This window comes from Cydia strobilella, chromosome Z, assembly GCF_947568885.1.
Source record: "Cydia strobilella chromosome Z, ilCydStro3.1, whole genome shotgun sequence".
Classification (NCBI taxonomy): Eukaryota; Metazoa; Arthropoda; class Insecta; order Lepidoptera; family Tortricidae; genus Cydia; species Cydia strobilella.
The window spans coordinates 9,748,843-9,766,814 of NC_086068.1; the positions used below are offsets into that span (position 1 = coordinate 9,748,843).

The window sequence follows — 17,972 nt, forward strand, 5'->3', positions numbered from 1 at the left end:
TTCCGTTGATGGTAGGTCGTAGATGTAAAGATTAATAAGCTTTGGTGCCAACACTGATCCCCGTGGCAGTCCATTATTCAACTTCTGGAATCACAAAAGAAAACCTCAACCGTTCACTTAACATGCTATTAATGAGATTCGCCACCCCTCTGTTTGGAATAACGTTAAGCATCTTACTTATGAGGCCTTGTTTCCACACTGTGTCATAAGCAGACTAGACTTGAGCGCTTTCTGATCCTTCTGATCCACCTTCGATGTGAGTCGTAAGGGCTAAAACTTGATCCGTGCAACTTCTTCCAGGTCGGAATCAAGCTTGTTCAGGAGGGGTGACAGCCTCTATGAATGGTTCTATTCTGGCCAAAGAGCACGTTCAAGGAGTTTCAGAGTGCAGCTATGAAGTGCGATTGGTCGATAGCTCTCGGATAGATTTTTTGGTTTTCCCGGCTTTAGCACTGCAACCACCTTTGCTAGTTTAAACTCTCCTGGAAGTCGGTTGTGCCGAAGAATGAAAGAAAGCAGTGTTGTTTTTGTTAGGGGACAATTGGTCGGTGTTGGCTGCTAGGGAAAGTCGGGAGCACTATACGGTAGAATGGCAGTGGTTGTTCAAGATGATCTTTGGAAACAAACGTAAGATGGCATTACTGATCCATTATTAGATGTGACTAACTCCATGGGATACTTTACAGTAGCGTGTCGCAACACAAACTAAATTCGTCTCTGGTTTCGAAATGCGTTGAAAGATGTAATACCTAAATCAATGCTGGAAACTACTTGCCCTGTAGACATGAGGCGGACGGTATTTATAGGTATGTACAAGTGCTTATTGTTCAACAAATTTGCTGAAATGCATATGCTTAGAAATATATTCGTATGAAATATTGTCGTGTTGCTCCTTCGTCTAATGTCATTCAATTGCTCAAAGGTTAACTGGAAGGAATCCCTGAAAGGGATAAGTTCGCATTTGTACTAATGATGTGTTTTTTCCTGTTTTATGTTTCTTTTTTGTACAATAAAGTGCTTTACTACTACAACTACTTACCGAAGTACAGTCCGACAAAAAATTGTAGAAATTTATTGAGCGCCACTAAGCCTCAACAGGAACCATATCAAACATATGATGCACATATCTATACATATTAAAAGGTGTTTTTAAGTTCGTCGCATTGCGTATGTTCTGTCCCTCATGGCACACGCATGTGACAACTCTATAGGTTACAATCGCATGCTGCCTGGTAAACGGCCACTTGGACACCAAAATTTTAAAAGGATACTTTTTTTTAAATTAAGGTCTCATCTCCAATAACCATACATTTTGAGATGTGGCCGTATAGCAGGTAGCATACGACTTGCTTTGAGACTAGCTAATAGGTAAAGTGGTCGTCAATAGACCTTTTAAATAATGTAAACAAACAATTTTACCTTCATTACTTCGTAATCTCGCTCTTTAAAAGGACAACCATGACCTTATCAACAGTCTATAGTTTATACATACACTGAAATATTTTATTTATATAAATTTTTAGTTGAATTAAATGTTAATTATTAATATTTCAGGGATTATATATTCATTAATAATATTCCTTCGTAAAAATGTTAGGTTAGTGTGTCAAACGCTAACAAAATCTGTCATATTTCTTTACGTTACGAGTATTTGATTACGAGATTGCAAGTTCTATTGACGACAACTACTAAGTATGTAGGCAAAATCAAAACACATGTTTGAAAAATGATTTATTTTTCTTTATTATTTTACATAATATTTATCGTTCATAAGTATACATAAATACTATGGTGTCGGTAATAATAAATATTTTAAATACAAAACTGATTTCACGACTTTCTTTATTTTGATAAGTTTACATTCCCATTTCGTGTAGTCAGCATCTATCCGATTGGAAACCAATGCAATTTACTGGGACAGGTGTAGATTACAAAACAACTTAGTGACTACTCGACACGTTTATAAAGCGTACACATGGATTAGTCGTTCACGGGCTATTGCGACGCGACTTTCGCGGGCGCGCGGGCGCAATGATTCAATCAACGAGGGATTTTACTACAACAATCAATACAGCTGGAAATTTTGCAGAACAATAGTGGAGCACATAGGTTAGGTATATAAAATCATCCAGGTTAATATCTGTAGGCACAACTGGTCCATTTAATCTATAGTCTGTACCCATAGTCTACCATATGATTCTGCAAAATGTCTGCCACCGCAGAAGCACCGTAGAGCCTGAGTATAAAACCCCCGGTGACCGGGATTCAAGCCGGCGGCATCAGACTGAATGCACGTCACCATTGTTTATCAACATTATTTATTATGTTTACGGTAAGCACTTTGTTTTCATTCTATAGTTTCATTATTGATTTAGAATTTATATCCTTATTACAGCATCGTTGTAATTAAACACTACATTTCAATCTACAGTCATAGTTTATCGCTATAATATATATACGTACCTATGTATGTATATATTTCTTTTAACAACTACTTTGTATGTTGCTTGGTGTTAATGAGTCAATGGGACACTGCTAACTTTTTGATTAATTATTGTTATTTTATTATGTATTTATGCGAGATGTCATGTATGTTCTAATAACGACCTTCTAGGTTATTAATTTGTGACGTTGTTATTTTTATTATACGAATTTAAGTGGGTTTAATTTGTTTAGGTTACACAAGTATTATGCACTTTTTGTAATGGAATGGAGAAGAGCGGCTGCGGCAGTACGCAGCTCATACCGAAACGTGCTAAGTATTAAAAATCGTGGGAAATACGGAATATGTAATATAACTTTTATATTATGTACGCATTTGAATGAAATTAATAGGTTACCTCTTAAGTGAACGCTGATGTTAAGTGATAATTTCTAAATAAACTACAATTCGTGTGGTTCTTAATTGCAACCAAATTATAATTTATTATTATAAAAATTGTGCAGAGGGTATTATATCTAAGGTTTAAAGTGAAAGTATTGTTAGTGACTTGGTTTAAATTAGTTTGTGAGATCCGTCGCGCGTCGAACGTATTTTAAAGACGATTGCTAAATTTATACTTACGTATCTACCCTATACGAAAATGTCGTTATTGTGTTCTTACGAAACATAATTACATACTATTTTGTATGTTTTTATAAGACACGAAATCTACAGGTTGAACTGTACTGGTAATTATTGCTATTGTAAACTTCTTTAGAATTTATGTTGCAATGGAGACTAAATACTACTATCAATTCAGTCGCCCTTAATACACCTGTACCCCTAACGCATGTGCGCCGCGATAGCTTGTCGCGCGAGAAATATATAGACTACTAAGTCTCTTTAAAATTAATCAATTTCGTCATGGCTTCGCCGCGCCGATGTGTCCTAGGGGTGCCGAAATTATTTATTGCTTTATTACTTGCAGGGTCAAATCATGGGTCCGAATAATACAGAACCTATTTAGTTGATGTGTAATGTACCGCACTGCAAACGGGCAAAAAAATAAACAGCAATTGGAAGTGGATTCATATACCTAATCAGGATTCATAGATATAATTGATTACTGGATTTAAATTTATCACATGTAAAATATAGGTAGGTAAGGTACTACCTTCATTGAAAGCTTCCAAAAAGCGTAAACATATTTTTTTACATTATGCAGTGTAGGTACTCGCCATGGAATAACAAATGTGTTTCATTCGCCATCTTAGCCTCGTTGTGATCGTATACGGTTTCCGAGGCTAAAGGCAAAGGAATCATTAGCGGCATGCCTATTGAAACGAACTCATTCCAGGAGTATAATCAATGCGATCAGTATCGGAGCTATATTTCTCGTCACGAAAAACGTACAAGCAAACCTGCAAAGGTCTTCCGAACAATTTTTCATATTTTTCCTCGATGTCTATTATTTTCTAAAATCATTTTTACTATTAAGTGATTCTATTATTCAATTTATTGTAATTTCCATCAAAACTGATATAAAATTACTTTAAAGTATCAAGTAATCGCTTAAATTTTTATAATATCGTTTAGAAAATATTGATATATCTTTTGAAGCGTACGTAATAAAATCAGCTTGTCAACGAAACGTTAAATCAGACTCATACAGTCAGACACGAAACCATGCTAGCTGGGCACTTCAGACTTGGCGCACCACGTCGTGGCTCGAAAGTACTCGGCACGGTTCGGGGGCTGACTGTAGCACGAACATTTGTACTTCTGGTACTTGAGGAGTTATACCTTTGTTATTGTCGCCCCTCTCCTGTCGCGTTCGCCAATAGTTTATTCGTTCAATAGCCTAAAAAAATTGACTTGACTAGCGTCACGTATTGAGCACATAAACTATCCTCTCGGGCAGACTGTACACGTTAATTACCTAGCGTTCTTTTACTTATTAGAAAAATGATATAACACAAAACTTATAAATATAACATATTAGTCAAAAAACAAATATCATTTAAGCAGTCACTCCCCAAATGAACGTAGGTATCCTAAGTGAAATCTATGCAGTAAATATATATTTCCAAATACGTAGACAAATGAACAATCTCAAAAAATCTGTTAATAACATCAAAATATACTTTTTAATGAGCTTAGGTTATCTATGTTTTAGTTTTATACACGGAGTTATATTATACACTTCATTTAGTAAATACATGAGGCAAAGTGTTCCTATTTATTTTCTGAGCAATTCATATTACCTACATACGACGTGGTGATAATGCTAAAATATCATCCGTTGGTTTACCTACTTATTACTCTCCGACTGACTTGACTAGCATATTGCACAGTAGGTATATTTTTTACGTTTAGGCAAGTACTCTTTGGTGGATTATTGTTTTAGAACTTCGATACAATTTTCTGTTCGATAGAATATACAAATACAGGACAGGTGGCTACTTGTCGGGATAATGTAGGCCCGCGGGGCGTCACCGCGCGCCATGGCACCTCTCGCGCGTCCGCGGGCCGCCCTTGCCTTGTCTGCATCGTCTATATCGCACCTAGTCAACAACCGGCTGTCAGTTGCCGGAACCTCCGCCGACTACGGCGACGGACGGCTGCCATCGAGTTACGTTAATATTATTTACCTTATTTGTGACGTTAACGTGGATGTGACTGTTGTATATAATATAAGTATTTATGTATATAATAATATCTAAGATACATTTCCTTATAACTATTTGTCTCGTACTTATATCTAATCACTAGACAAATATTTTAGAATTTCGTTTCGGAGAGACGAAGCAGAGGCTACGCCGTAGTACCTACTCTCAAACGTCTACCAGCGAACCTAAATCTTAATCTATCAATTATCTGTAAGTATTATAATTTAGAATGTAGTAACGGTTTGCAATTAAATAAAAAGTGAGTATACAGTTTAAGAGGTGCCGTTATTATCAGAGTGCCTGGTATACTTCAAGTAATATAAGTAAAGTTAATCTAAAACGTACTTATTTAGTACAATATTAATTAGTAGACATCTAAAATTTATAATGCTACTTCCTGTTTCTAAAACTTTCTGATTTTGTTTAAATTTTGGGCACCACGTCTCTACGGATCTGTGAGCTCGGCGAGCGACACGACCCCCACGGCAGACGGGTCGCTGACAAACATCGCCACAACGTATTGAACAATCAAGTGACAATAGCATCTGAATACTAAAATTATAGCACACTCGAAGAATGTATTTTAATGGGTTCCTTTTAATATAAATGTGTGTATAATTAATTAGTTAAATCGAAAAACAATTTAACTCAAAAAAAAAAAACTATTTGTTTTCGATCACACGGCAGTTGTTTGCTTTATATGGTGTTAGAGCTTTAATTTAGGTAGTTGTAAAAGTTAAAAAGCTATATAAATTAAATATTCGTTCTTATGGAACCCGCTAAGAGTAACACGATCTCGCGAATTCGCAGCTGATGACAGGAGCCCTGCTTGTCAGATATTCGAGGGTACCGGCGAACGTTGTTGGGGGGAAGTCGCTCGTTGCTTTGTAACGCGGAGCACGTTGTGGCAGTAAGCCATGACGTGCCAGACCCGCTGCGATCACGAATCGGCTTCCCCGCCACCAACGGTTCTAATGCTCAACCTAATGCTTCCAGCTACGAGAGCTTACTTCTAGCGAGAGGTACAAGCTAAATATTACACTAATTCCAACTAATTAGGGAAAGCATTGCATAGACTACTGTGCGCCTATTCTATGGAGGTAATAATTTGATAAATAAAAATGTAAAAATTGGTAAGTAAAACTTGCGTAATTTTTTTTTAAACAAAAATTATGCAATTAATTATGGGAGTAGTTCGATGAAACTAAGATACGTTCAAAACTAAGTTCTTACCGTTTAATTAAAATAACCTAAAAACATTGAATGACATACTAACTAAGCGCACGTAGGCTTGGCATGCTAGGAAGCGAATAAATAGTTGGAAAATAATACGCTGCTTACAAAAGATCTTTAGACATATTTTTTATGGGATGGTTGATATAGAAGTATATGTTTATCTATTATGTAATCGATACTTGACTGACGTTGTTTAGTGATGTAATAACTTTACTGTTTGGGTTGAAACTAGCGATGAATTACTTATTGATAAATTACTCGGGCAACAACACTCTTTCAACATCCCTTAGTGCAAAACTCTTTTCACTATTTTATAAATAGTTGCGATAAAAAACAATCGTCTCACGGTTCTAGACTATAAAATATTTCAATGTAAATATAAAAATTAACGTGTTATAGTATATTAATCTTATTCATTCATATTATAATCTCAACAATTCCTTCAACGAAATAAATGTTTCGCCTAATTAATATTTAAAGGTAAACATACCATGACTGAAACAAAGTGAAAGGCGCAGAGGTAGGTTGAGTACGCATGCTGGAGTTATCAGAAGGGTCAACAATAACTTTACTAACGTCGCGCATGCACACCGCTGATGGAGCCAAACTATCGTGACAAAACTAATTATGATCATATAATATTACTGCAAGCAAATTATGAATTACCTGTATCTTCGTTTAACGGTGTTAGTCGTTCGCAAGTGCAGTCGACTTTTGACATGGTTTAATTTATTTTCAATATAGGTAAGTTTTTTTTTTGCTTTTTGTAATAATGTATCCAATTGGTAACTAGATATGTCGGCTTGTAATTATAATGGGTTCCAGTGTCATAAAATCGACGTGCATTTTCAATGAGAAGCTTAAATTATTGCTGATTTGAAACATTTATCATATATAAATTACAACACCTAGCTACAAATTTGTATTAAAATGAAACAAAATATATTTAATGGATAGAATTGGATAGGTTTGCACTACATTCCAACAGAAAACATCTAATATTATTATCACAACAATGTAGAAAATAGCAAAGAATAAACGAACAACTAAGTTTTTAACATACCTACAAAACTACAACAACTAAGTAATTAATATGTTCAAGCGGAGAAATTTGAGCATCAGATTTAATCATACATTATTTTGTACTCCACTCATTTTACCACAGAAATAATAATAATTTGAAACTTTAATTTAACGATTTAATTTTATTTCATACAACCATTTGCTACTCAATAGTTTAGGAACTTTTTCCAATTACTTCGAAAAATTGCACTGTGTCAAAATCTTAATAAGAAAATTGGAAAATGTGGAACCAACATTGTGTTCCAAAAATGTCCAGATGATTGAATTACTGGGTTCGTTTAGTAAATATATTTATTTCTAAAGCCTTATAATAAACACCTACTCATACGGCAAGCTAGTATTTACAGTTTGACCACCAGGAAACTGTCTCACAATCGAACTGGCAGCCCGGCAATTCCCGCGCCGACGCTTGCGCGCCGCCTCGCACTCACTGCGACGCCCTCTGTCACTACGGAAACTAAAACACGTCTTGTCCATGTTATCTAAAATGTTCAGTCGTTTAGTTACTACTTCAGACTCCAAGAAAAGAGATTTATTATCTTACATTAAGACGTCCATATTTTACATATCCTCGACACGTTATTTACATTTTCATTACATTATTAAATTTAATTAATTAGGTACTAGATAGTGCTGTTATATCTACAAATTCTTTTTTTGGATTAAATTATATCATCGATGAGTTCTACAACACATCGTAAGCTAACTTTGTTACTAAGTCGTAACGAATAATACAGCTAGTTCTATTTTTCTTCAAACTTATTTCGAAAATTAGTGCGGTTCGTTTCAAATTATTATTGTATGCGATTAAAGTGGAAAAATAAGTGGATAAAAGACATCGTCCCCTCTATTTATCCTCTTCCAGAAGAACCAAATCGTCAGCCACGACGTCGGAGACGTGCAGATAGATGATCCAATACATGAGGTTGAAGCAAACGAAGCACACCGGAAACACGATGCGCGAGTACTTGTCGATGTCCGAGGGCGTCATGCCCAGGAGTTTGCTTATATCCTGGAAACGAGACACAGCTATTTTAAATACACGTCAAATAAATATAACCTACACTTTAGATATAAAAAAGATTCGCAAGCATTGGTGTGTTATTACATAATAATAAGGTATTGACGGTTAATGTTCGCGTAGCACATGACTACAAGACAAGCATGGATTGACACAGAAATATTATATATGTAGGTATATTTATATATATTCGTTCGCGTAGTTTATGCAAGGCCTTATTCTAGAATGTTAAAATTACTGAGACGTGTAGAAAAAAAAAAAAAAAAATTTAATATAACATACCTTGCCGGGGTGGAGTATGTGCGGCGGTGGCCCTGGGTTTTCCTCTTCGGCTCCGCTCCGGCCCCCGTTTATAGTGTTCTCTAACGTTCCGCCTTTTGAATGTGCTTTCGGATCGTGCACTTTGAATCTTACTTCCTGGAAAGTGTAATGGTAATTAAATTAAAGAATAAAAACACTCCCATGTCTGTATACGAGTTACTAATGAGTAAGTCATATTACCGAACAGCTTACCGAAGCTCTTCCTGGAGGACACCTCCCTAACGTCCCCATTTTTGAGAGAGTATGTGGATCACCAACTGGAGGGCAATCAACAGGCAGTTTCTTTTCGGACGCTATTTTCTGTATGGCTACGAATCTTTGCTTTCTCATTTGTATTCTCTTTGCCATATATCCTACTGTAGCGTATTCTGAAAATAAAGATAAGTGCTTCAGTCTAAGCGTATTAAACATGGTTTCATAAACATTGATAATACATAAATTACAATATCGCAAAATTCGCCTCGCTTGATAAATGCATTGCATATGTACTATACTTACATACATTGCATATGTACTAGTTACAGAATCATTCATTTGGAAAAAGTCGCAATGGCTTTTATATATATATGCTTTAAGAAAAGTTAGCACAACTGTCAGCTAGATCTCAAGGTCGTCTTCCTCGCAATATCATTATCAAAATTATTAAACTTATATTTGCCGCGAGTTTGAGCCGCAAACCAATCGTGCTAACCCCACAAATTTGAACTTTAAGAGCACGTGTTTAACTTTTTTGTGAACAACAATAGTTATACATATACTCACTCGCTCTTTTGTGCAAATGTGATAACTAAGAGCTAATCAAACTGTACCTAATAAACTGGCGAAAACCATGACGAAACAAGTGCCGAGGTAAACGTCGATGGACTTGACGTAGGAGATCTTAGGCAGCGCCGCGTTGGTGGAGGACATTAGCGTGGTCATGGTAAGCACGGTGGTGACGCCGAGCGACACGCGCGCCGGCGTGGCGTTGCGGTTCAACCAGAACGACACCCACGAGATTATCACGATCAATCCAGATGGAATGTATATCTGGATTAGGTAGTATCCCATGGATCGAACAAATTGTATCTCGCATGCCAACCGAGAATAATTTCCTGTAGAAAGTATTAAAATATACATTATATTAATCCTGTAGGAGTAAGGTAGATATGTATAAACAATTAATTGATGATTAATATAAGTATCAGAAATTTCAATAAAATCGGTCTTTTTAGAAAGTAAACCTTTAAACGAATTGTGTGTTTAATGTGATTTTAATAGACAGTATACGAGTGTTAATTACATTAATAGGTACTAGTATAATCACACCACTCTATCGTGTTTTTTGTGCAATGATACAAAAGCAGGACGTGAAAAGAATCGTGACTGTTTTTGTCCAGTGTTAAAGATAGTGGTTTTTTCACTTGTTATTTATGGGTTAATTCCCCCGCAATACCTGTGGTGAGGGAGATCTCCATGGCTCGCTGGCGATGGCCGAGGACCTTGAACTGCGGCAGCGACACTTCACTCGACACGCCCACCGAGTTGGGGCCCTCGTTCCATTTGTATCGGATGTCCCGCATGGTGTAGCCGACTGTGCGCAGCGGACACATACATGAAATAACCCCAGGCCCATCGCAATGGGTTTTGAGCTCGAGCCGTCATACGGTCGGGGTAAGAGCGGGGGAGTCACGAGCTCGGATAGTCGCGGTCTCGTCGTGCGGTAGTCGTGTCATGTTAGCGTGTGTGCTAGTGTCGCGGTATCGATCGTCTGCACACGGGCTGAGGGAGACGGGGCGGTGGCGGAGCGATGAACAAACAGTGCATGGGATAGCGGGTGTGTGATGTTACCTGTCGTCAGCGTCACAACTGTTGCGCGCTGTCGGTGCCCGAGCACTCGGAATTGGGGCAGTTGCACCTCGTTGCTCATTCCGACGCTAGAATGTCCGTCTTTCCAATGGTATCGAATGTCTCTCATAGTGTATCCGACTCCGGAGACATGTCAAACACACAAAACGCTATCACTTACGCTGCGGCAGCATTGCGGTTCCCTCACCCGCGAGACCGCAACGATGTCGGAGATGAGACTCACGGCCGTAAATGGCGAGGCGCAAACGAGCAGACCCGAGTTACCATATAAAAATGTATAATTGTCGGGTCGACTCGACGTGGATGATAGAAAAATATAGGTACATTCTACTAATTCTACGTAATTGATGAAAAAGGACTGGAATAAAATCAAAACGTTATGATATGTGCTATGTATATAAATAATAATAGACAACAAGACAAAAAGCGGACACAAACAGTATGAAATTAAGAATTATTTTAAGCTTAAAATAAAAAGTCATGCAGGTGCGATCAGTTGATCAGTCAGTGAGTGCGGGGTGCGGGGTGCGAGTGCAGGGCGATGAGCGCACGCGGTGTGCCGGGCGTCGCCGGCGCCGCGAGCGGCGCTCCCGGCCGGCGCTCGTCTATGGCGCTCATGCAGACTCCGAGGCGCCACCGTCCCCGCCTCCTTAGGCCCGCAGCTATCTCAGCGTCGATGTCTCAGTATCATTTTTCGCATTATGCTCGTGAGAACAAAGGCTTACTAGTATTTACGAGTCTGCCTTCTGCGGGTGCTGTATGCGAGAAGGAGACATTCCAACGTATATGAGAACACGAGGGAAATCACGGCACGTGTTGAAGGTAACGCTTGTGCTCACAGGGTACTCTGTGTAGCATCTGTGATACAAGAAAGTGATCACGACACAATATCGGTAAGCCTAGTGATACATTTGCATTGTGGCAGGCTCAAATTAATGGATTGCTTTTGGTGAGCACAATTAAACACAGTTTTAAAATGTAATTAATTATTTTTCTATCATCGGTGATTAAATACGGTAGGCCTCGCTCTTTTAGTGTCTTTGTTTGTAAATATAACGTCCCCGTTTATATTATCAGCGTAAACCGTTAATGACAGACAAATAATGCAAAACACTCATTGAAAAGCGTGATTTCATTTATACGCTGTTATATGATAAGTTATATAACATTTTAGAAAGTACATATATAAATAACACATATTTCAAGGAACTATTTTTGCAAGTATTAAGGCACACTTTTTGGCATTTGGCACACTCAGTGACTTAATAAAATGTAATGTTTTAAAGATGTCAAGATACTTACAACTCTCAATTTCTATGTGACACAGTTGTCTGTCCATAGGAAAATATTGTAGATGCATAGGACATGATGCTGTGATAGTTAATCTGAAAGGCCAATAAAATATGTCGTGACGTTTTTATGTTACCTATAGAATGTCATTTGTGGCGCTTCATGTGTATTATTTTATTGAATATACGTTGATATTCATGTTACCTGATACTTCTAGTAATAGAGCCTGAATGATGGATTCTTATGAATTCGTTGCTAGTGGTTGCTATGTGGAAATATGACTGCTTTTCATTTACAAAGAATGTGTCTGGAACCCATATGTTTTTTATGAACTCGGATCCCACTGATAACGTCTCCACTCCAGGTCGTTTTTTATACGCCAGTCGTGGATCTGTCCAAAACTGTCTGAAGTAAAAATCCAATGTGAAGTCCTGTTGAAAGCACAAAACAAACAATCAATGTAAATTGTTATCTTCTTAATTATTAAACAGCGAATGGAAACATGAGATTACGGGATGAATCAAATGAAAAAAATATAATATGGATATTAACAGTTTTAATACATAGTTCCTACATCTTTTGCTTCATTTAATCGATCTCCAATTTTTTTTTAAATATATGGTAGGAGCTATGTTAATTCAATAGATTTCAAATGATTTTTTTAAATAAATACTATAATTACATCAACATCTAACACCGGCATGCTTGTTTTGAAAACAACTTCATCTTACAGTGATGAGTAGACACTGCGAGAGTCGTGTTCGGCAGACTAAGAACAAAGTAAGTAACAACAAGTCCGGAACTTGGTTCTTAAGCTCCAGATAGCGTCAGTTTCTATTGAGTTTCGGTAAAGACACAATACTACATTGAAAAGACAAAATTTAGCGAAAAGCTTAAACATAAAATAAAGGTGTGCACAGACAGAGTGTATCAGTGACATGAAGCCTATAGGCATTAATGGTGTGAAGTCTAAGAATGAACAGGTAGGTGGGTGCGCTAGGTGGAGGAAGGACGAGTTGAGTGGGTGGCAGCGCAGGCGGGCACCCACGGCTCGATATAGGCAGACCTCTCTCAGAAGCTAACAAGCCGGCACGAATACAACTTGCCACGATTAATTTTGACAAGGTAGAAAACATTTTCAACGTTCGTTAATGAGCACCAATCGCTGAAACGCGACTTTTTATTCAGGCAACCTCCCTCCCTGGGCCATGGGTCACGTCTCATAGTGACCTTCCCAACCTTGATTTGGTTTCCACTTCGGGTCTTTTACCCAATCACGCCTATCGGGCTCATTCAGCTTGACTCATTGGAAAGCCGACTTCGCTCCGCGCGACCGCGTGCCGTGCAGCGCAAGCGGGCATTGTATTAGCTAGCTAGGTGATAACGCCTACTTCATAAGATTTTCCTTCTGTTGGCTATGAAGTATACGAGCGAGATGCAGTCGGTGTTCCAATTTACTGAAGACCAAAAAGGTACGAATACTGGTAATGTTCAGTAGATACACATAGACGTACAAACACAACAAACTACAAAATGAGTCACGACAAGAATTGCACAGTCGTCGCAAATCCATAGAGCATGAAATGTAAAATATTCGGACATTACAAACAAGAACATAATAATAGAAAACTGTTATAAACCATGATATATGCTGACTATACGCTGTTCGAATACCGCGACATCTTCATTATACACATTTTAATATTATTCCATTGTGAACGATAGGATTAGGTACCTCGAGACAACAAAAGTAATGACAACAGTTGATTTATGAAACTTGTATTTTTTTCTCAACAAGTTTTTAACGTTGCGTTTAACAATAACATCTATAAAATGACTTGTCGTTCAAATATCATCAGATGCCATTATTTTATTATCACTAGTAGCAGCAACTTTGGAGTTACGAGTACTGCTGGACACACAACTGGATAATCTTTCAAGGTTATAACGAATTGCTTTTCTTATTATGATGCCCTTGACGTATAGTGTTTCAAGTTACCATTTTGGTGTTTTAACGAGAAACAACATAATAAGAAAGCAAGTTGGCGGACAAAGGGCGATCTGCTCCACCAAACGCGGACATGCTCGCAGCCTCGTGTCTGGGGCTGCTCGGTCGCCGCGGCAGGCGCGCGCCGCGGCGCCGGAGCGACCGAGTCAAGCGTGAGCTGACAGGGGCGAGTACCATGAGCACTTCGGAGACGGAGCTGATAGAGAGCACATACATGGTGACGCCCACCTCCACTGGCGGACCTGCAATCAAGCCCAATCGTGAGTGCGCGCGCGCCTTGCGCCGTGAAAACCAAACCAGAGGATGGTGACGTTCCCCATCGCCTGCGGGCGGGCGGAGCAGAGGGGGCGCGGCGCGGACGCTACGAGCAGACGCGGGCCGCGGCAGCGCGACTGAGCTACGCGCGCGCGCGTCACGCCTACTCTATTTGATCGAACCGTGGACACGGGTGCTACGATGAACGGTATAATGCTGGTGATTGTACTAAGGGACATATCTTGCTATATATGCGCTGTCTTTTACATATACTGTTTTTAAAGGAAGATACCATTTTCACTTCAGATAGAGAGCTGATGGAGAGCACGTACATGGTGACCCCCACTTCCACGGGTGGTCCTGAAAACGACACAACATACTCATGATATGGTGATTATTTGCCAGACGAGTTGTATATGTGCTGAGCTCTCATTTAGTCGGTAATTTACCTATATTATCTCCTTATAGTATGTCTTAAGTGATTCTATTAATAGCACATTATTGAAAATGTATAATTTATTTACAGCCTATTCATCCCCCCCCCCCTTCCAATTATTTACCCATTTTGCTTACGTTTGTTTTTAACAATATCGACATTAATTTCAAATTTACTTTCCAGAATGTATCGAATCATTTACAATAGTCTAGTATTACATTATTTTCGAATATCCCAGAAATAAACAGAAAGGTGCTACACTAAAATCACGTAAAAATTACTCAGCTTTTTATGTTGCTTGTAGCGTGCAGCGTGCTGTTGACTTTCGAATGTCAACGGCTGCTGCATTACTGTCGCGCTGTATCTGTCAATTTCCTTAGAATTTTATCAAGGAAATTAACAGATACAGCGGCGGGTACAACAGCACCGCGACAGTAATGCTGCTGCAGGTGACATCCGAACGTCACCTAATTGGGTTACATCGCCCGCTGCTACTGATTGTTGATCATACTTCGTAGTTCCCACCGCCCGAGCCTGGCCCTAACGCACCTTACAAGATGGCAACGCATTTTAAAGTGTCTATTTCTAGATGCAGCAGTGACAATTCATATTTATTATACACCAAAATGCAACGAAAACGTATCACCTTTAAACGAAATCTTAATTCAGATGTCCGGAAAACAGCACAGGAAATATCTCATCGACCATTCTCTATACCTATGAGAGGCGACTATGAAATAACTAGAATTTATACAGTTGACGTGGTGAGGTCTTTGCGAACACGGATGGCTAACATTTGAATATTAAATACATGGCTATCCTATTCGTCGTCGTCGTCATTTCAGACACTATATTTTATTATTGAATCTACGCTACTTACGTCAAATAGCGTTTCCGCTAAGATCTTTTATTTACAGTAGGTACCACTAAGAAACTCTTGACATTTGCGTTTTAGTTCTTTTTTGTGAACAGTTGCGGTTCGGGCTATTAGATTTTTAAAGCGCTAATATTTCTCTCATACCTGTAGGTAATGATACGTAATTTTACATGCTGTTTCTCGTAGCCTGAGGCTTATATTATACTAGCCTCTGCCCGCTCATCGCCCTCGTGGATCTCATTAAACTGCTCCAAACAACAATACCCGCTTTATATAATATCCTTGTACTAAATCGCAATACGCAACATTCCCAGTTCATCTCTTATTGCGTGAAGGAGGAACAAATATCCCAACATATTATATATATTAAATTCTTTCACGAAACAAACTTTCACGATTATAATATTTGTAGGATTTGCTCCTAGTAGCTTACATGTACGTAAAAATTTGTGCGTTTATTCTGTAAGCTTATTAACAGCTGTTGTTATTATTTCGCATGTTTGTATCAATTACATATATTGAGTTTAGAACACCAACAATGCCTCAATTCTGAAAATATGTTGTAATAGTTCCACTACTCAAAGGTCGTCTAGAAAAGATTGCTCTTCAGCAATGGGATCGACCATTGTTGTACCTTTACGTTTGCAATTTGCTGACTGTCTTTATTTTTAAGATGTGCGATGAAGAGTATTCAATTTATGTTATAATTATTATGTAGCTATTGCATAGAAACTTCAAACAAATCAGACTTAGTCATCTTAAGATGCGCATCGGTCGCTCCCGGGCGGTAGATTATTTTTATTTTGATGTAAGTACTACATAATTTTTCTTTGAATAAAGTTGATTCGGGATATTGTTTAAACAAAAACATATTCGGGACCATCGTTTGACATAATATAAATAAGTAACGGTGATCGTTTTAATTTTAATTTGGCTTTATGTACAAAAACATTCCACGGATACAAAATATACACGATTAGATTCAGAAGAGATGTACCGTTTATAAAAAACATCAAACAGTCAATCATGCAAAAGTACTCCGCAAAGTTCAAGTTGTTACATTTTGTTACTTGATTTTAACCTCAAAAATTGTCCACGTAAAATAAACTTGCATATCCACTGCGACCCAAAATAAAATGCGATTTACACATTAAAGCAATTGTAAGGCAATTTTATACTGAGTCGTGGGGTTAACTAAGCCCTAAGTTGAAATGATTCTGTGTATTACTAACCTCCATAGTTAGGCCTTACTCTTTTGTCATAACTTATACTAAAGGAATCCAATATGGCTGATATATTGACATCGCCGAACATGCCACCCCCACCGGCGCCCCTGTAAACAAAAAACAAATAATTTTTATAAAATATTATAACTACTTACAACAATAATAAGTTTTTGACAAAAAAATATTTTTGGTACAAGCTTTTATCGCTGACTGTACTTTTCTTACCACGGGCAACTAATACGCATCGAGACAATTCTAAAAATCCCAAACATAATTAGGTTGCGTCAGCTCGATGGTACCATAATATTGCATTAAGCTTCTGTACCGTTATTTGAAGCCTATATTATAATATTTGAGAGAGCGATGCAGTTTGTCAGTGACGAGCGGTTCCGGTTCATGATTGTGCTGACATCTACCGGCATGTTTCCACTTTACCAATTTCAGTTTTAACCCCCTCCAACTCCACCAGCGACCGTGGCGTGCGGCCTCGGATTTAGTTCATTGGCGTTCTGTTTGTCGGAACGTTCGGTTCACTACAAAAAATTCTCAGAAATTCTTAAATTCTTAGAATTTTTTGTAAGTACTAATTAAAAGTATTTTTTTTTTAAAACGGTGTTACCGTTCGATTATTAATATAATTTAAATTTAAAACATTTGACGGACAGCTCGGGTTCGTTAACGTGTTTAGAGAAGCTGACACGTGATCGATTCACATCGCGAGCGCAGCGCAGCGGTCGCCGTAAGTATGCGACTTTTATATTATTTTGTTTACCGTGAATCGATTCGTCTTAAGGCACGGAACAGGCCCTTGAAAAAGTGAAAATGGCAATTTATAGGCCTCCGTTTTAGTGTCCTCCGAAAGGGAGGTTATAACGGTTTCTATTTCAAAATAGAACTGCCTAATTTCAAAGGTCTTAAACAGACGCGCTCTATGACGTCGTAATTTATGCCAAGTAATCACTGTGTGTTTGCATTTAGTATTTTTAGGCTAAAGTAATTACAGTGTTAATGATAGTGAGATATACCTATGACCTGATATTTTCCGTGCATTTCCACATTTTCTGGTACTGTGCTGCTGTAATAAAAATTATTTTCCTTTGCATTGAAATCGAAATATCACAAAAATAAAGAAATGCCATATTTGGTATTGGCACCATTAAACAGTTACTCTAGTCGCTTCCAAACTAGGGTCCTATCTGCCTTAAAGTCGACGAAGCCCAGCTGTCGCTGGGCTTCTATTTCCGCTCTGAAGAGCGAAAGGTAACTAACAAACCTACATC

General features: G+C 38.1%; 1 protein-coding gene across 9 annotated transcripts in view; it reads right to left on the bottom strand.

Moving 5' to 3' along the window:
- Positions 1 to 1,841: 1,841 nt before the first annotated feature.
- LOC134754314 (gamma-aminobutyric acid receptor subunit beta) overlaps positions 1,842 to 17,972 on the bottom strand; it is a 55,924-nt gene continuing 39,793 nt past the window's right edge. The window contains exons 2-10 of one of the 9 annotated variants that reach the window (XM_063690564.1): positions 16,699 to 16,799; positions 14,073 to 14,140; positions 12,095 to 12,321; positions 11,903 to 11,985; positions 10,188 to 10,325; positions 9,562 to 9,846; positions 8,933 to 9,120; positions 8,714 to 8,848; positions 1,842 to 8,422 (exon numbers count right to left, since the gene is read on the bottom strand). In XM_063690564.1, coding sequence (XP_063546634.1) covers positions 8,258 to 8,422; positions 8,714 to 8,848; positions 8,933 to 9,120; positions 9,562 to 9,846; positions 10,188 to 10,325; positions 11,903 to 11,985; positions 12,095 to 12,321; positions 14,073 to 14,140; positions 16,699 to 16,799 — 1,390 coding nt within the window. In that variant the 3' untranslated portion in view covers positions 1,842 to 8,257. Of the gene's footprint in view, positions 8,423 to 8,713; positions 8,849 to 8,932; positions 9,121 to 9,561; positions 9,847 to 10,187; positions 10,326 to 10,582; positions 10,721 to 11,902; positions 11,986 to 12,094; positions 12,322 to 14,072; positions 14,141 to 14,445; positions 14,514 to 16,698; positions 16,800 to 17,972 lie in introns of those variants that run through there. The other 8 variants (XM_063690563.1, XM_063690561.1, XM_063690562.1 and 5 more) reach the window with 8 other exon arrangements.